Source organism: Chelonoidis abingdonii, chromosome 3, assembly GCF_003597395.2.
Source record: "Chelonoidis abingdonii isolate Lonesome George chromosome 3, CheloAbing_2.0, whole genome shotgun sequence".
Classification (NCBI taxonomy): domain Eukaryota; kingdom Metazoa; phylum Chordata; order Testudines; family Testudinidae; genus Chelonoidis; species Chelonoidis abingdonii.
Window position 1 is genome coordinate 173,117,386 of NC_133771.1, and position 19,750 is coordinate 173,137,135.

The window sequence follows — 19,750 nt, forward strand, 5'->3', positions numbered from 1 at the left end:
GGACTACAAGGTACAACTGGGTGAGAGTTTTGCCCAGTCTAGCTCTATTTGGCTTGAATAGACTTCACTGGGTTTTTTGTTTGGTTTACCCCCACCCGAGGGTCTCATAGCATAATATTTTCCCCCAGGTTCATCCATTTTATTCCTTAGTCATACCCCTTTGAGTTGCCCTGACTAATTAGTCTCCAGTTTGGGAGTTTCATCTTTCAGATGCTGAACTTGTAGTACATGACTTGACATGTTTCAGACACATGTTTAGGAAGTCATTTAGTTAAGATATAAAGATCTAGTTTGACTTAATCTTTCCTCACCATTTAATTCCTATACATTCAAGACAGAGAAGAGTAACCAAAAAAATCTACATCTTGTAAAATATGCCCAAAATGTTGTGATATCTTGGATGAAATTCAATCAATGTCAGATCAGAACTGTTGTCCTCTTGGTTTGGGATGTGATGCTTCTGCGCATGTACTGGGGAACGACTTTGCCTTTTTCTGCTGCTGCGTTGTATTACAAGATCTCATTCAGTTTGTTAGCCATTTGATCATCAGGTTTCTTTTGGTATTCCTGACCAAGCATCTGCATCAGTCCTTGAATTAACAGTCCATTTTTATAAATCTAATGTGAGAACATTTTTCCAGGCATATATAAATCTCTACTAATATCATAGCATTGAAAAACGACTTGGCATCTCTGACATTTTAACTGTAGAATGGACATGTTTTTGTGTCAAAACTTAGTCCATTTACGTCCTAAGGTCCTGTTTCCTATGCACAGACTTATATTTAATCCGAATGAGTAGCGAAAATGGGGAGTAGTGATATGTCTGCAAAGATAGCTAACCTACTTGCTCATGTTTAATTCTGAGAATTTTTGCCTCTGAAAATAGCATGACTCTTTGCACCTGTGTTTCAGATTAAGTGAATGAATAATTTAAACTCGTTAAATTCAGTGGCACTACTTAAGCACCTGCATTTTTGTGGTATCATGGAAGAGGGCCTGATGAACTCAATGGAAAAGGTTCTCATTGACTTCCGTAGGCTTTGGATCAAATCTTAACCCCCAGTGCAAGAGAAGAATTTAACTTTCAGCACCATAATTCTTTTTCTATCTCCCTTGTTAATGTTTAACTGAATGAATGTGATTATTTTACAGCATGCCTATCTGTGCTTTTTAACTTTTTGTGCTGACCAGAAGATTTAAACTAAAACTTGGCTAATTGTCGTTGGCATTAAAGTAGAATACATTTTAATCTAGAGGCTAAAGTCTATAAGATCAAAGATATAGAATCTTGAAATCCCTATCAAAAGGGATCATAAACTGTAATACACGCTTTAATGGACCTGTGCCCTATAGTTGATTGATTTAAAAAACAACTGAAAACTCTTCAGGACTGTCACATAATTTTGCACATAGCTAAGAAATGTACACTCTGTTCTAATTAAAGTTGACACAAAGTCACCTACAACTTTGCTGTTTTTTCATTACAATTGAGATGAGAACTACCCAATAGATTTGGACAATAGATTATAAATTATTTAATTTAATGTGAAATATAGGCTCAGAGTATTGCTACTTCTACAGGCACATAATATTCAAGAATTCATAAAAAATGCAAAGTATATTCACCAGGGCATGCTGTCCTTGCAGGCATACCATTATATCTACTTTCTTCCAGACAACAAAGACCAACACTAATGGATTAATTTGGTGGATATTTGTAGACCGTTTGTTTAGGTTCTTCAGTCATCTAGATTTGAGTCCCCTTACTAAAAGAAAATTTCTTGCCCTACATTGCAAGAATTGAAATTTTCTAGGAGTTGACTTGCCAGAGAAAAATACTCTATATACGGTAAATCAGTAATAGATGCCGAAGTTATTGCTATTCTTGCTTTGTAACTGCATCCTTTTTATGGCCTGCTTACTCACTACAATTATTACTGTGCTTATTTTGTCTTTACATGTATTTTGCAGTCTCTTGTTGCAAAGATTAATAATTTTATTGTGCATTCTAACTAGATCTTTATGATTTACTTGAAGGAATAAATTAATGTGATAAAAAAACATAACCTTCACCCGCACACGTTAGTTAGCAGTGGCTGAATGTCCTTGGCCTTTGTAATGTTGAACTGTTTTTTATTACAGGATGGATCTGAATATCGAAACTTCCATTAAGCTAAACAAATAGATAAAGGCTGTAAACACCAGGGAGAAAGAGGGAATAGTCTCGGGTGGTTCCAGGGGGAGGATAAAAGGAGCTATTGAATGAAACTGATTAAAGGAAGATTTTGGCTAAAAATCAGGAAAAATTTCCTACTGTGAGCCTATGGAATAACCACCAATTTCCACCTCCCTCCCTTTTGAGTACCCGTATAACTTCAGACTTTTGGATTCCCACGACTTGTACTGTTGGCAGCACAGTTGCGTACCAAGCGATGAATCAGTTTGTTCGTTGTTTATATTGAAACTTGCAGAGCCTGATATGAAATTTACCAAGTGCAACATAGGCAATATATAATAGCCTGTATTTTCATAATTCAGTATTATTTTGTTAGAGGCCCATGTGGGGCTCTAAGCTAAGCTTGTTTGTTGCCTATAAATTCTCAGCGTTTAACGATTCTCAGCATTTAATGACCACCTGTTATTTTGTCCATTAACTGCTTGAGTAGATGGGGATAATTAGCTTGCTATTGTTTTCAACAATTCATTGTGTACTTCTTTACAGTAGTAAATAAACTAGTGCTTGGTTCACAGAACAAAAACATAGTGTTCTATAACTGTTTACAGATTTGTTAATATTTCTTCTGTTTACTTCATTTTACTATGAACCTACTACAGGTATTAGAAATGTAATATAAACTGACTTTTTTTTTTTTTTAAATCAGTTGACGTATTTTTGTTTTAAGGTGCAGATCAAAGGGCAGATTTATACTTGGAAGGAAAAGACCAATTGGGAGGCTGGTTTCAGTCCTCTCTCTTAACTAGCGTGGCAACAAGAAAAAAAGCACCTTATAAGTAAGTGCTTGGTCTGTAACATGGCCATTTATTGAGCTTTTATATAATGGGAAAATGGTAATTTGAATGGAGAATATGAAGAACCCTTTCCCCACAAAACCTAAAGAAAGCCTTTACTGAATCTTCAGGTGACATCCATACACTTTATTCTAAAGGTTTCCTCAAAGGTTTATATCACAGTACATTTATCTTCTGTTGAACTTGTTTTCCTCACTCTGAGTTTAAATGGATGCTTTCCTTCATTATTCCAACAGCTTACTGTGTTAATCTATCTCATTCACTCAGGTTATACCTCATTGTGTGTTCAGGTGTTACCAGTTATCCTTGGCATCACCCATTCTTGCCACGCCCTTACACTGCCAAGATCAGTGGCTTGCCTTAATATGGGACATATTATGGAAGCTCACACTGACTGTAAATTGAACAGCAGGGGATGGTGACTAAGTAGTGTGTCCCTGTGTTTTTGAACTTTGAACTTAACATGAGTGGCAAAGCTGTTACCTAAGGATAAAAATTAGGGCTGTCAAACGATTACAAAAATTAATCACAATTAATTGCAGTTTTAATCACACAGTTAAACAGTAATAGAATAACGTTCATTATAAATTTTTTGTACGTTTTCTACATTTTCAAATATATTGATTTCATTTACAATGCAGAATACAAAGTGTACAATGCTCACTTTGTTAATTTTTTATTACAAATATTTGGACTGTAAAAAAAGATAAAAGAAATAGTATTTCTCAGTTCACCTCATATAAATACTGTAGTGCAATCTCTTTATTGTGAAAGTGCAATTTACAAAATGTAGAATTTTTTTGTTACATAACTGCACTCAGAAATAAAACAATGTAAATCTTTAGAGCCTACAAGTCCATTCAGTCCTGCTTTTTGTTCAGCCAATCGCCAAGACAGACAAGTTTGTTTACATTTACAGGAGTTAATGCTGCCTGCTTCTAATTTACAATATCATCTGAAAGTGAGAACAAGTGTTCGCATGGCACTGTTGTAGCCAGTGTTGCAAGATATTTACATGCTAGATAGTCTAAACATTTGTGTGCCCCTTCGTGCTTCGACCACCATTTCAGAGGACATATGTCCACGCTCGATGACAATCCAAAGCAGCAGGGACCAACACTTGTTCATTTTCATCATCTGAGTCAGATGCCACCAGCAGAAGGTTGATTTTCTTTTATGGTAGTTCGGGTTCTATAGTTTCCACATCACAGTGTTACTCTTTTAAGACTTCTGAAAGCATGCTCCACACCTCGTCCCTCTCAGGTTTTGAATGGCACTTCAGATTCTTAAACCTTGGGTCGAATGCTGTAGCTATCTTTAGAAATCCCACATTTGAATCTCCTGTGTGTTCTGTCACATCTGCAGTGAAAATGTTCTTAAATCTAACAACATGCTGAGTCATTATCCGAGACTGCCATAACACGAAATATATGGTAGAATGCAGGTAAAATCACAGAGCAGGAGACATACAGTTCTCCTCCAAGGAGTTCAGTCACAAATTTCATTAATGAATTATTTTTTAAATGAGCACATCATCTGCATGGAAGCATGTACTCTGGAATGACTGAAGCATAATACTACTTGGATTTTTATAAACAACTTAAATGAGCAAATGCATATGCACTGAATGTAAATGTCTATTTTGGTCAAATGGAAAAATGAATGGTACAAAACATATATTGTGTGTGTGCATGTGTTCCTTTTTATTTATTTGTGTGTGTATAGATATAAAATATGTATAGATATAATGTGGAAAAACTGCCATTGACTTTAGTCACCCATAGTCTGATAGATTTAATCCAGTGGTGGGCAACCTGTGGCCCATTGGATGCATGCGGCCCATTAGGGTAATCTGCTGGTGGTCTACCAGTTTGTTTACATTTGCACAGCCGCCGCAGCTCCCAGTGGCCACGGTTCACCATTCCCGGCCAATGGGAACTGCGGGAAGTGGTGCGGGCTGCAGAGATGTGCTGGCCGCCACTTCCTACAGCTCTTACTGGCTGGGAACGGTGAACCGTGGCCACTGGGAGCTGTGAGCAGCTGTGCTAATGTAAACAAACTATCTGATGGCCCGCCAGCAGATTACCCTGATGGGCCACAGGTTGCTCACCACTAATTTAGTCTATTAAAACCAGTGGTTTTGTACAGTTAGGAAGACTGTTGGAGATCTAGTGTTTCTGCTCTTCTATAGACATAAATTTCAGTACTCAACAGATTTCATTTTGGACTGAAGATTTCTTGGCTAGAGTTTACTTCTGGAAAGACAAGACTGCCACACTAAAAAGATACAAATCCAAAGGCTTAATTTATTTTTAAGTAATATTGACATGTTTGGGTTTGGTTTTGTTTTCCTTAGGACTTTAGTGGTTCATGGATTTACTCTTGGTGAAAAAGGAGAGAAGATGTCTAAATCTATTGGCAACGTGGTCGATCCTGACGTAGTAATCAATGGAGGCCAAGTAAGTCACAACACGCATTGTGTCATGGCATTTCTAGTTACATTTTTTGTGACCAAGAACTGCAGTGTTGTGGTTGTGTAACATTTCCCTGCTTTATGGCAGACTGTTGGAAAGCTGCTGTATAATAAAGTTGGATATATTGAAGTCCGTTGAGCTGAAATTAAAACCTTGAATTGTTTCTCAGCTTTGAAGTGTTCAAGCTGCAATAAATCTAAGATTAATTCTATTGAATATGACTATTCTTTGGTGATAGGGAATGGAGAGGGGCTGTAGTAATTCTATTGAAGGTAGAATAACATCTCTCAAGAGCTTAGAACTGAATTATAAGGGGGTTTTTTGTTTGTTTTTTTAAAGAAGCTTAACTGGATGTGTGCTGCCGAGAGAGATCTTTGCAGTACAACAGTTGTGGCTTAATTTGCATACTGATAGGCATGTAGTGTGAGGCCAGTGACGGCTTCTTGATGATCTGGAAACTTTTCATTTCATTCGGAGAGGCTATACTGAAAGTAAATCCTCTGAAACACTGAGTTTTGTTAGTCCTTGCTTTTACTGGTGATCCTGTTGGGGGCCTCTTCATAATTATGTGAATCTTCGGCATAGAATGACAGATCCTTAGTAGGCTTTACTGACATGATTTGATTAAAAACTTTTCTCTTTGTGTCAAAAAATCAAGGGGGAGAAGAATGACCTTCCAACTTCAAAGAGAATGTGGAATAGAGTCTGAAGCTAAAAATCATTTAAAGACATTAATTTTTATACTGTATCTTTTGTTTTATTAGTTAGAACCATGCCATTTTTCTAGACATCAAATATATTGGAGTAAATCATACAGCAGGTGGCAGTGGGGAGGAGTTGTTTGATGAATGCTCAGGATAGAGCCACAAAGTAATCGTTTCCTAACTAGTTATCAAATTGGTTGGGAAGCAAGTGAATTAATGTGGCTTTCTAAATAATGTAATATAGTAAAGCCGCTCTTCAGCTATTTATTAGATTGTGTGGTGATTGATAGGCACTTCCTTGTACTGAAGAAAGGAAATCATTAAAATCACAGTACAGCTGCGACGCTGGGAGACCTGCTGGAGGGGCAGGGCTAGCAATGTTTGCGGTGGTGCCATCAGTTGACAGAGTGGCAGAGGATTCAGTACATAAGCAGGTGGAGAGTTTGAGCCCCATTTCTGTTCAATTAATTTTTAGAAAAACTGTTCTACACTTGTATACTGGTTCTCTGTTCACCCTGATTGTCCAGTGGTATTGGAAGGGAAGATAAAATGATGTGTCTTTTTCATTACCCACTCCAAATGCGTGGGGCTAGGATTTTGGGGTTCAGATGAGGTGGTACACCCCACTAAGTATGATTCCAGGAGGAGGGGGCCTGGATTAGCTGCTACTGGTGCCACACTGGACCTGAAGCTGCTCTGTGCCTCCAATAGATATTGTAAGGAAAGGTAGAGGGAGGCTGTAATTGCTGTGAGCTTGTATTACAGTACTGCTGTAACAACCAATCTAGTAAAAACAAAGGGTGGGTATCTAAATTCCAGAGTGTACATTTTAGTTAGAATTATTTGTAGACAGATCTTTTGGGCACAAATACAAACATGATATTACTGATCCTGGAGTCTTACTGCATTGGTTTTAAAATGTGTTTGCATTGTCTTAAATTGCAAATAAGCAGCATTGAAAAGAGCTTTGCGTTTTTGTCAATGAACAGGACCACAGTAAGGAGCCTCCGTATGGCGCTGATGTCCTTCGCTGGTGGGTGGCAGAATCAAATGTTTTTACTGAGGTGCTGATTGGACCAGCTGTACTTAGTGCTGCAAAAGATGACATAAACAAGGTTAGACCTGAATATGATGCATTTGATTTTAAGAGAACACACCCTCTTCACCTTTGATTTTACACCTCTACCTCGATATAACGCTGTCCTTGGGAGCCAAAAAATCTTAACGCATTATAGGTGAAACCGCGTTATATCGAACTTGCTTTGATCCACTGGAGTGTGCAGCCCCGCGCCCTCCCCGGAGCACTGCTTTACCATGTTATATCCGAATTCATGTTATATCGGGTCGCGTTGTATTGAAGTAGAGGTGTATATTTACAGAGTAGAATCCATCGTGAGAGCAAAGATGACCACAGACTTTGAAATTTGTTGCAATGAGGTGTATGTGAGCTTTTCTTTTAGCTGAAAATGAAGCGTTTTTTCCCCAAGCACATAATTATTATTGCTCCTTTTTGTGATGTTCTGGTCAAATAGTAATATATTTTAGGGGAAATAAAAATATGTTCTTTAGCTACTGTTGTTTGTATATAACCTGTTTGTTCACAGCTCTTCTGCTATGATCCTTTTGGTACAGGTACTGTATTTTGTAATGATTTGGAATCATCAGTTAAAAAAATGGTTGAGCTTTATATTTTATTTAAATTTAAATGGACAAGATGGAAGTCTCTTGTGTGTCTTGTCTACTCTTCATTCTGATGAAACTGTTTCATTTAACACTTTGGAATGATTTATTGTTAGCTTCGGAATACACTACGCTTTATGTTGGGAAACATGGCTGACTTCAATCCAGAAACTGACTCCATCCCCAGTTCAGAGATGTATGTAATAGACCAGTACATGCTACACTTACTACAGGATTATGCTAAAAAGGTGAGGGTGAATTATGGTAATCTACTGTGTACTCTGTTATACAAGGGGGGTTAAATTAGTGATTAATTTAAATTGGGAATATAATGTCTCTGGGGAAAATGCTTATAAGTGTGTGTGCATTATTCTGGAAAAAAAAAAATTAAATAGTGAGCTTTTCCAATAGTGGAGCAAAATGAAGATCTGCCTTAAAATAGTGATAAGGAAATAGCGGTGTAGCACACTGTCTATAAAACTGAATTCTTTCCATTATAAATGCCAATTTTTGGCAAGAAAAAGACCTCACAGTAGACTGCACTTGGCATGCATCTGTATTGTATAATACACAGAGGTAACTCATACAAATGTTTTAACTGTATGAATGTAGAAGAGCTTTAATCTTCATGTAGCCATCTGAATATAGCCTATTTAAAAAACTAAAGGCTAAATTTGCTCTCTGACACATGCATGCAACTTCCACTCAAGTCAATGGGAGTAAAGGCTAGTGTGTGAGGGCAGAATGGGACGCTTAGGGTGATCACTAATACGGCCTGCGACTACTCTGGGCAACTTATGGCTTTTTGAAAGGTTTAAAAAACTTCAATACATGTCCTAAGCATGCGTGTTAAATTTTGCTTTATTTGAACCTGCCTTCAGAGACCTCAAATTGCTCCAATTAGAGGAGGGTATATAGCCATATCTAATGGGGTTTTTTTTGATTTTTTTTGGTCAATATATTTGAATGCAATTCAGAGCACTTTTGGTGTATGTGACCTGTGTAGCTAACATGTTCCTCTCAATGCTCCAAATGCTATATTACATTCAAGATTGGAGTAGCTATAGCAGAATCACTTGGCTTTCAGTCACTTAGGAAATTTGCAGGTTATGAAATGTTCACTTTATAAATATGAATCAGATTAAAAATTTTCTTTCAAAATCTTGAGACAAATTGGTTAGATGTTTTTTATTTTAATTAGCAAAGATGCTTTGGCAATGTACAAGTGGTGAGAGGGTGAACATACCTTCGCAGAGCTGGTTAGGTGAACCAAATTGAATTTCAGGAAGCTCAGGACCTAGCTTACCAAACACATGTAGGATAATTGAGCCAGAAATTCATTCTGCAAACTCGAGTTATGAAAGAAATCAGAAGGCTGTCTCCTAAAACCTGCTAAGCAGAGAGGGGAGTACTGGAAATACCTGGTAGAACAGTAGTTGCTATACCTAGCATGCTTTTGGGATTTCTCTTCCCTTAATCTTTTTTACCAGATATACTAGCATGAAAACAGGATTTCTTTAGATCTTATTTCTCTTTGCTATCCCTTAGAGAGGGATGTTTTGATTGTGTGTTCGAATGATTTCTCTATTCCTGTTGTTACAAACTCATTGTCCAATTCATATGAATGATGAATTATCAGGTTTTTTCCCTCAGAAGAGCCCAGAAAGATGTTCTCCCAGGCTCCTTACCTTTCTTCTACTAAGCACTTTCCCCCTTCCTGTACTTTCTTCAAAAGAAAATGTTCCCAGGCTCATCATGACCTGCATTTCTATCCAGTGTGATAGTAATTGGATGTGCTGCTGTCATCTCTGTGTTCCCCAGATTACAGAAGCATACAAGGAATACGATTATGGCAAAGTTATTCGTTTGTTGCAAGCATTCCACACTAGAGATTTGTCCAACTTTTACTTCAGCATAATCAAAGACAGGTAGGTATTAATTCCTGCCTTCACTAAGACAACTTTTTGCTTTTTATGATGTTTAAGAAACCTGGTTTGAGATTAGCTGTGGAACTCTCATAAAGGAGATAATATAAATTAATGATTGAAGTATATATCCATCCTATGCTACCCTGAAAACAAATACTTGTAGCAAAATAGAATTTATTTTTAATGAATTTTAGTTAGACGCTAGAGGGTGATTTATAGTATCCAGCAGCATTGAACCCATCTTCTTAAGGTCTGTATTTCAGCAATTCCTGTTTCCTTCCAAACGTAACAGGAAGGGATACCAGATATTATAGATTTAGCCCCAATAGGCTTTTTGTGTTACTGGCTCTTAATTGAATTGCTTAGTTTTCTAGAGGGGACACACATCCTGTTCTTAGCCAACAATCTTTTTAATTGGACTTACGGGTTCAGAATCAGACTTAGCAGGCTTTGTTTTAAAAAAAAAAAAAAAAAAAGCTTCTGGCATGCACATTGCTATTTATAATGCAAGAACGGGAAGGTCACAGATTTTCCAATAGATACTTTTGCTACATCTGTCCCAAGTTTTCCAGAACAGAGTTTCACGTTTCCTGATCCTTAGTCTCAAATTTCTTCAAGAAAAATTTTCCTTTAAGGGATGAATTTTTCTTTCTTCGAGATCTGTTATGCCAGTCCAGAGGCTGGGTTTAGGCCTCTCTACTGAGGACCCAAAACACTGAAGCTTTCTGAGGGATATCATCCCTCCTACACTAAGAACTTTTGGCTTACTGAAGCCAGTTAAAAATGCAAAGCAGTCAAATGAAACCTCTGTAAACAATAACTTGAAACCCATAACTGTTGTAAAGGCAGAACACAGTGTAATCTACGTACAGACTTTGAAAAACAAATTATGGCTTAAAGTTAAGCCCTTAGATCTATATTGAAACATCTAAATAAGACCGATTTTTAGCACACATCTTGTATCTGGCTGAACTAACTCACTTTCTCTCCTTACTGAAAGCAACTTCACAAACTCTCCCCTCTTGTGAATCTCAGGCTTTATTGTGAAGGAGAAAAAGATCCTAAACGTCGTTCATGTCAAACAGCCTTAGTCGAGGCTTTGGATGTAGTGGTGCGATCACTTGCACCAATCCTTCCTCATCTGGCAGAGGAGGTTTTCCAGTTCCTCCCATACAGGAAAGGTAAGGCATGTACAACTCCGTCACAAAAAACAGACATTAACATTTCAGAGAACTTGCACTAGAACAGTTAACTATGGACAAAAATTTGCATTTTTTAACTTTGCAATTAAAAGGTCCTTGCCATCCTTTGTTTGGCAGCTGATTTCTTTAAATACTTATTTTTATTTGAGCTAAACAGCACAAACTCCAATGCATTGAACAGGTTTGTTTTTGTTTCAAGAGTCGGAGAGTGTTTTCCGTTCTGGCTGGATTAACACAAGTTCCGTGTGGAAGAAACCTGGCCTAGAGGAAGTGGTGGAGGCTGCATGTGCGATGAGAGACTCTTTCCTTGGCTCCATTGCTGGCAGAAATGCTTTGGAGCATGAAGTCATCATTGTAATCGACCCTGGGCTGCTCTTTGAATTAATGGAGGTAAAAACAAAAAACACCCACCCACCCACTGGGTAATATCTAGAAAAAATAACTCCTGATCTGCTTGAGCACTTTGGGCTAGATCTCCGTAGGTGACCTGGAGTCACGGTTTCACTGCTTAACAAGGAGGTGCCCTGAGGTCTAGAGGAATCCACAGCCCCAGGTCAGGAGCCCAATGCTCTGTACAATGCACAGGGAGAGTTAGGTGGTGCAGAAGACAGCAATAGGACAGTAGGAAATACTAAGGAGAGGGGGTGACCTGAGCCCCACCTTCAAAGGGAGTTAAATACCAATCACCACTTGGGATTCAGTTGGAAGCCTTTTCCTGGAGTTAGGCACCTGTGTCAAGTCACCCCTTTCTTGCAAAAAGTGGAGACCAGTGCCCGTGTTCCCTCCCTGGTTAGTGCATTCACCTAGGCTGGGATGGGATACCTGGGTCCAAATCTTCCCTCTGCCTTGGAGTAGTGATATGAACCCAGGTCTCCCATCTCTCAAGTGCATGCTCTAATAGCTGGCCTAGAACACCATGTTGCCTCCCCCATTGAATATTCAGGTATTTCACACAGTGGAACAGCTTCTACAGATGTGATTGAGACCTACCCCATGCTCCCCTCTAGCATGGTGGTGAGGGCACTCGCCTGGCACAGGGTGCCTAATCGGTGCGGGGACAGGTAGGGTGAGCATCTCTCTGGGACTCGGGTGCCAAGCGGCTCGGCGGCATCAGGACATAAGCAGCTTTGTAAATGCTACTGACAAGTTCAGGTGGCAGCCAACTGGGGATTTTGATCTAAGTTTTGGGTTTAGGTGCCTAAATCCATCGATCTAGTCCTTTGCAGCATTTTTCAGATGACTGCTAACAACACGGACAATGTTCCACTTAGCTGATTTCTGAGCCAGGGTCAGCACACTTATCATACGTGAAAGGGCTATTTTCTGTTCTGAAAATGGACACATGGTCCAGACTTCCTGCTGTCCTACGTGATTTAGGAGTTTGGTGCAGGCTTCCCTAGTGGGTTGCAGTTCAGTACTGAATGTGGAACTGACACAGGAGGAATAGGCAAGGGATTTTGGACACTTCAGTTTCTTGGTCCTCTGTTCAAACCAGGTCTAAATGACTGAAGTCAATGCCAAGCCTATAGGAAAGAAGTTGGTAGTTGTTTCGGTCCAGTTGCTAATGAACATGTCCAAGAGAAACTACTGCCATGTCTTAAACTCAATCTTTAAAACGCAAGGGATTGACTTATGCTAGGGCCTAAGGCATTTAAAGAAGGTGTATGCTGAAGTTTGAAATGATACTGGCGGGAGAGATTTCCAGCGTTGTCAATCTGGTATCAAAACTGAACATTAAGATAAATCATTTTGTTTTATGCCCCTGACATCAGGAGCTGGGAGGCCAGAGTATAATTGTCATACTGTTGGCAGTAGGATGTACTCCCGCAGCTGGAGACGTGGCTCAGACAAAAGCTCTTGCTGGCAACATTTGTTGAAATGTCCTGCAGCCAAGTGTATACCTCTAGCCTTTGCTAGCAGGAGGGCTGGACTTGAATCAGGCAGCTTGCAGACACCCATAAGAATGTGTGCAAACCCCATGCTGCATTGTATTTGTTGCAAATGTTTAAGCTATTAAAGTTCAGAAAGCGAACTCTTCTTTCCAGACACTGCAGTCTGAGGAGTCTTCCAGTGTATCACAGCTAAATGAAATCATGATGGCTTCACAGACAACTCTACTGTCCGAACTACCTATAGAAATGGCCACAGATGAAAAGATCATTAAAGGGACCTTTTTGATTAACTTAGAAGGTAAGAAAAGGGGACTAACAGAACTAATCAGTGCTTGCTTCTACCTAGCAAACAGCTATCTCAGATTAGAAATGTATCTATTACCAAGAGCTCATGCTGAGCAGGATCAGTCCCTTTCTGCACACTAGTTTTTCTTGGTCTCTTACCTGCATTTAGGATTTTGGTCAAAGGTGGTTCTTAGAGTTTAGCTTTAGTTTATAGAAAGGAATAAAGAAATGTTAACCCCCCCCAAATGCAGTTAGCGGGAGGCTGCAGTGTTAGCTGGGTTTTCAATGCTGACTGTATGCTATACAGTAAAATTGTCTTTGACAGGTGGTGATATTCGTGAAGAGTCATCTTATAAAGTTATAGTCCTACCAGCTGCTAAAGCAAAATGCCTTCGTTGTAGGAAGTACAGTGCTGATTCTCCACTGTCACTATGTCCACGCTGCACCAAAGTCATGGCTGGAAAATGAAGTGAGCTGGACAATTATTATGTAGATATTTCCACTTGGACTATAAAATATATAAATATAAAAGATGGTAAGGTCAATGTTTCATTAACCAAATGGAACCCCTGAGCTACAAAGTAACTGCAAGAGTTCAAGAAAACTCAGTATAGACTGGAGAAAGCTGTAGCAGTTCATGGGCAATGCATTTTATGCCTTAATCTGAGCAGAACTACAGTAGTGGAAAAGCCTTTAAAAATGCTTATGTTTATATCAACTTTTCGCCTAATAAAAGCCGTTCTTTGAATGCTGACTAGTACTACAAGTGTGTGTCAAAATTTAATGTGGTCTGAAGTAAGAGTCCTTTCTCTGAAACCAGCTGTAACTTATCTTGATGGCTCTTGTAAAAGAGGGGATCAGCTACTGAAATGGCAGGGTATTGCCTGGCACTGAATGTTAGTAGCTGCAGATAGTGAGGTCTAAATTACTTTACTCATAGTGCTGTAAACTGACTTTGTGAAGTTGCGTAGTTCAGCTAAACCTTCTGTATGCTGAAGTAACTGGTAAGGAAAGATATTTAACTATACATCATAATTCCGGTCTGCATGCCCATGGAAGGAGAAAACTAGAATCAAATCCCAAGTTTATTTGATGTACTCAAATCCACAGCAAGTGACACAGAAAATAACAGTATATACACATAATTTTATTACACACAGTACATTACAGGTTTGATGCAAAGTGCTTCACATAACACCTTAGGCCTTGATTCTCAATTACACTAAGTTCCTTCATGCTGCTCTGGTAGTGTGAAGGGATTTAATGTAAACAAGAAACAACCCTTAGGCCTGGTCTACACTGTATGTTGGGGGAGGGGATATCCATCTAAGTTATGCAACTTCATTTACATAAATAACGTAGTTGAAGTTGACCTACTTAGATCAACTTGTCTTCACTGTGCTGAGTCGACTGCTGCTGCTCCCCTGGTTGACTCTGCCTGTGCCTCTCCCAGTGGTAGAGTACAGGAGTCGACGGGAGAGCACTCGGGTTAATTTATCGCATCTAGGCTAGATGCAGTAAATCGAAGCCCCCACTGGATTGATCGCTGCCCGCCAATCTGGTGGGTAGTATAGACATACCCTTAATGTGTTAGCTAAAGCAGGTTTCATGACAGATTGTAGGTTCTCAAACATCCATTAATTTCTACAGAGGGTTAAAATACTGTCTCTAGACAAGGCATGGTATAGTAAGGCCTAGAGTGGCCTCAGTGGAAACTGCCCTACAGTCTTACCGTAGAACAACTCAGCCAGCCATGTGACTCTTACCAGTATTTAACTTGTCAGTGTTATGAAACATACTATTGAATCAGTCTATAAAGTTAGCAGGTTCTGGCCATTATTTGCTTTCACTAGCATAATACCCTTCATGGTAACCATAATGTCATACAACAGCAATAGGTGTAAATGAATGTTAGCTACATTCTTTAAAATGCAAAACAGAATGCCATACTTTCAAAAAGCCTCCATATTGCTAGAAGTGAAGTAACATTGCAAACTGATTCCTGTATATTAAGAGCCAAGAATACTTAAATTGACATTCTGGTGAAGTTTACTTATTAAGTGTTTATTTCAAGTGAACCCTTCTTGTAGCTTGTTATTCTACAGGCGAGTGGCAGTCCCAACCTCCAAGAACTGTTCTTGTTCCCATTTTAACAGTAGTTCCCTGATGGCGGCAACAGCAGCACACCTCAGAGAAGGTAATCACTACTGAGTAGGTTGCTTCTATTATTGGTGAATCCTATATCCTATTGTTATCAAATTTCTTTATCTAATAAGGTAGATTTATGATTTTGTGTATAGTTAACAATTGCAAACAGGTGCAAGAAGTTACAGGAGTCAGCCAGCTGTTTCCATTATAACTGATATAGGCTCAAGCCAAGAATTGGTGAGAATCATTCTTCCAGTCCTGATGTTTGCAGAAAACATGTATATCAGAGTACAACAGGGATACTCAGTTGCTGTAAGATAAGACTGGTGGTCTGCTTCTGATGGCTTGAAAACACCACCCAAAACTTAAGGATTCTGGCTGCGTAATACAGCTATCTTGTGGCACTGCGCTATGAAGAACACACAAGGCTTTGTAAGACAGGTATTCTGTATTACAGATCTTCAGCACAGTGGGCAATAATGCACACTACAAGGATATGATTTCTAAAGCAAGCTAACATCTTATACTTTAATGGGTCAGTGTAGACCCTGCTAGTGCACACTAGAAGTTCCCTAGCACATTTTAACATAATGCTATTTAAATGTGTTATACATTAGTGCACTTTAGAAATCACACCTCAGAGGGTGTATTATCCCATGATGTGGTTCTAAATAACTCATTTAAGGAACTGAGGTATGAAAACCTAACTTCACCAGGATTTTCATAACAGCTGCACTAGGAAATTTATGCTCCAGTCATGTTTAGGTGAGGCCTTAAGTGATGTTTGTTTCTACATTGATGGTGTTAAAAGTATTCTTCCCCACTACTTGAACTTTGATGGGTTCCTTTCTAATTTTAGCCCCATCTAGGGTGTTTTGTACTGCTGTTACAGGAAGTGAGCCCCTCCATCAACTCTGGCACCTTGGAAGATTAATTATTAGGGGCCCTTTAGAATGTAACACTTTTATGGAAGTGAAACATGACCATTTTTATTTCAGAAAAACGGGAATGCCTAAAATTTTTCCTTACATGATACAGATTTATGCAACTGACTGTTCAATAACATATGGAAAATACATTTAACGTTTTTCAGAGTATGAAATATAAAATCTCACATGTTAGGGTAAGAATATAATTTGTAAATAAGTGGAATAAAACTGCTGTTAAATGTAACCATCTATCTAAGCTAGAGCACAAATGCTTGAGTTAGAAATAAATAGTGGAGCATTTGAGTTATTGACAAATGTACAAAGATTACTAGCTCCTAGTATATTATGCACAACAGGGTGGAACTTAGATGGACTCCACTATAAAAGCATTTGCTTTTTAAATTAAGTTTATTTTACAAAAGCCACATGAATGTTTCCCTTTACAAAGATCAGCCTCAGTGTGTAAAATCATGCACTGCCTCCTCTTACAGCAGAAGTGTTTAAAACTAGTCTGTAAATTGTCATGAAGGGATTGCTTCTACAGCCTCGATCAGATTCAAGGCAAGGCTATATTGCCCATGGTTTTCCGGTAAGTACTCTATTACTTTGTTTACTAGTTTCGCTGTTGTTGCAATGGGCACATCAACATTTTGAAGATCGTGGGGATCCTGCAAAAGGATTTTTAGAAAAAGTGTTAGAGCAATGGTAGAAGGAAAGGCTACAATGAGGTTTGCTTGTAATTGTAAATGGGTTCCTAAGCTTACCTCTAGATCAGAGCCAAGTTAAGTAAGCAAGGGGGATTTAAGCCCAGTACAATGAAGCCTAAAGATGATATATCAAGTACTAGGCTGAAGTCACAGCTATTCTTCTATTATTACTCCCCTTCGAACTCTACATTCAGGGAATCAGCAGACTTCAGAGAACTCTTTTTCTAAGTTCAGCTTCCTTTGATCTGAATCAAAGTTGAAAAGTTCTGTGCAGGATCCTGACTTCCACTAGGATAAATGCTACCTGCAGTACAGTCTTTAAACTTATGTCCCTCCTGTATGAGTTTCTTTGAGTCTTATATACAACATAATGCTGCACTTTATATGAATGCTAATGAAGAGAACCATGACACTCACTAGTGCACAGCATCAAACTAAAGTTATTTCCTCTGAAAGAAGCTTCATTCTACAACTTCTTGAATTGTTTCACAGATTTAGCACAAGTTAGTCTTTCCCCCAGGCTAAGGAACGATCAGCTACAAGCAGCTGAGCATACACAGTAAAGCAAGCCCATGGTTTAAAACATGATAGTTTGAGCATTGGCCTGCTAAACCCAGGGTTGTGAGTTCAATTCTTGAGGGGGCCACTTAGGGATCTGGGGCAAAATCAGTATTTGGTCCTGCTCGTGAAGGTAGGGGGCTGGACTCAATGACCTTTTGGGGTCCCTTCTAGTTCTATGATATAGGTATATCTCCATATATTATGCCACAGCCATTACAGTGAAGGTAGATTTAATCTTTGGGAAACGGACATTGTGAGCTCCTACACATCTTGTCCTCAAGAGCAGCAAATGTGCAATTGTTTACATGCACCTGAACAACTTACTCCCATGCAAGTGCTGGTAAAAGGATTCCCAATAAAATCTAGCAGTCAAGAGAGGCATTTCTGCAATACACTCACATTTTAAACCAATAAAGATATTAGCTCTATCCTCTGAATTGACTAAGTACATGCAACTTGTAACCCTGAAACTGCGTGGCTTTTTAGAAAATTTATAAAAGAGTACAGATGACCAGATAGTTGATCATGCTGGGCTGTCTTTTTCCTGTTAACCAGAACTGAATTCAGGTAAGCTTAGACACATACTTTAAAAATTAACATTTTTAGTAATGCTGTAGTGTAAAGTAATAAGTCTTCAGTCAAGATGAATCTTCCTATAAATTTGTTTTCTCATTTAGGCCAAACTTACCATAGCTTTAAGCCAGGTACATAGTGTTGGCGGAAGTCGGGCCAGCAGCTCCATGCCTTCTTTCGTCTGTGTGTGTAGTAAAGCATAGGCCAGTCTCTGACCTGTCAGCACAAGTAGCTGTGATGCAAGCACTTCTTTGTCATGCACTTGAAGAATGGCCTGAGAATAAGAATACACCAAAAACGACTTTATCTTGCTTCAGCCCTGACCTTCAAATAATATACAGACAAATGAAGGAATTTGAAACGGATTTATCAGCCAGTGGCATGGGCTCGTTAGTGACTTTTACTGAAGATTGTGGAACAAATCCACAGTTTTGGCCAAGTCCTGCACTGTAGAAGGGAACTTTACAATGGCTACATAGCAGCAGGTGTTAAGGCTCAAGCTCATACCTTAAGATTCTTGAAACATGAGTTCACATCCCCTCTGTTTCCCCAATGCTAATTTCCCCCTGCTGTTACTCACACCTTCTTGTCAACTGCTTGAAATGGGCCACTCATTACGACTACAAAGGTTATTTTTCTTCTCTTGGTATCCTACTGTTAATTGAATTGTCTCATTAGACTGACCTCACACTTAGAAAGGCAACATCAATCTTTTCACGTATTGATACCTGCTCCTGTATTTTCCACTCCATACCTCTGATGAATTGAGTTCTAGCCCATGAAAACTTACGCCCAAATAAACTTGTTAGTCTCTAAGGTGCCACAAGGATTCCTCAGTGACAACTCGTTTAAGTAAGTTTGACACTGAAGTGAAGTGCTAGAGTTTGGGTTACGGGTTTGCTCAAAATGGAAGTAGAGTACTTTGAATCCCCACATTGTTTCTTAACTGTTCTGACAAATAAAAATGAATTCTTATCCCAGACCTCGGTGCTTAGCACAACTGGCAATGACTGTTTCTACTTAGTTAAATTTTGTTCTGCACTAATGGTAGAATCCCATCAGCGAAAGGTGTGAATTCTTTCCCCCTACTCCTCCCAAATAATTTGTCCTATATTTTTCTTGTTTGCATCAAACAAAAAATTAACATGGTTGTCCCAGATAATTATGTGCACCAGAATCAAGTGTTAGAATGTGGTATGTTCTCTGTTGCTCAGGGGCACAAGCCAAGTCAAAATTGTTTTTAAAATATAGGGAGACTATGAATCAGAACTGTCCAGTTACAGCGCTGAGTAATTCAGCTGTGCCTCATGATTCTGGCTATACTCATGCTGCCAAAGGCACTTTTTAATCATTACCTCTTCTCCGAGATGATCCATGCCGTAATTATACAGTTCACATACATAATGCCTTCTAATCACATCCTCACTGAGCTGAAGATGCTGAGCCAAATCCAGAGCCAAAGCTGGCCAGTCCTTGTCTTTTTCAGCAGGAAGTGGTGCCTCTTCTAGGAGCCCTCTGGCCTTTTGTGCTGAGTATTGTACTTGTACCACTGCACTCACAGCTTTCATTAAGAACTTGGAAGCAAAACACCAAAATGAGTTAGCAGCAGTTTAATTTTACTTGAAACGCCTTTA

The 19,750-nt window shown here is 39.0% G+C and overlaps 2 protein-coding genes across 6 annotated transcripts in view; one reads left to right on the plus strand and one right to left on the minus strand.

The window, feature by feature from the left end:
* IARS2 (isoleucyl-tRNA synthetase 2, mitochondrial) overlaps positions 1–13,949 on the plus strand; it is a 66,597-nt gene extending 52,648 nt beyond the window's left edge. Inside the window, 9 exon segments of the mRNA XM_032801388.2 lie at positions 2,907–3,015; positions 5,390–5,492; positions 7,201–7,326; positions 8,008–8,139; positions 9,713–9,819; positions 10,855–11,000; positions 11,221–11,411; positions 13,067–13,211; positions 13,524–13,949. Coding sequence (XP_032657279.1) covers positions 2,907–3,015; positions 5,390–5,492; positions 7,201–7,326; positions 8,008–8,139; positions 9,713–9,819; positions 10,855–11,000; positions 11,221–11,411; positions 13,067–13,211; positions 13,524–13,666 — 1,202 coding nt within the window. The 3' untranslated portion in view covers positions 13,667–13,949.
* Positions 13,950–14,265: 316 nt separating this feature from the next.
* Positions 14,266–19,750, minus strand: part of RAB3GAP2 (RAB3 GTPase activating non-catalytic protein subunit 2) — an 82,297-nt gene continuing 76,812 nt past the window's right edge. For all 5 annotated transcript variants that reach the window (XM_032801342.2, XM_032801332.2, XM_075064337.1 and 2 more), the window contains exons 33-35: positions 19,472–19,690; positions 18,232–18,390; positions 14,266–16,943 (exon numbers count right to left, since the gene is read on the minus strand). In XM_032801342.2, coding sequence (XP_032657233.1) covers positions 16,797–16,943; positions 18,232–18,390; positions 19,472–19,690 — 525 coding nt within the window. In that variant the 3' untranslated portion in view covers positions 14,266–16,796. The remainder of the gene's footprint in view (positions 16,944–18,231; positions 18,391–19,471; positions 19,691–19,750) is intronic.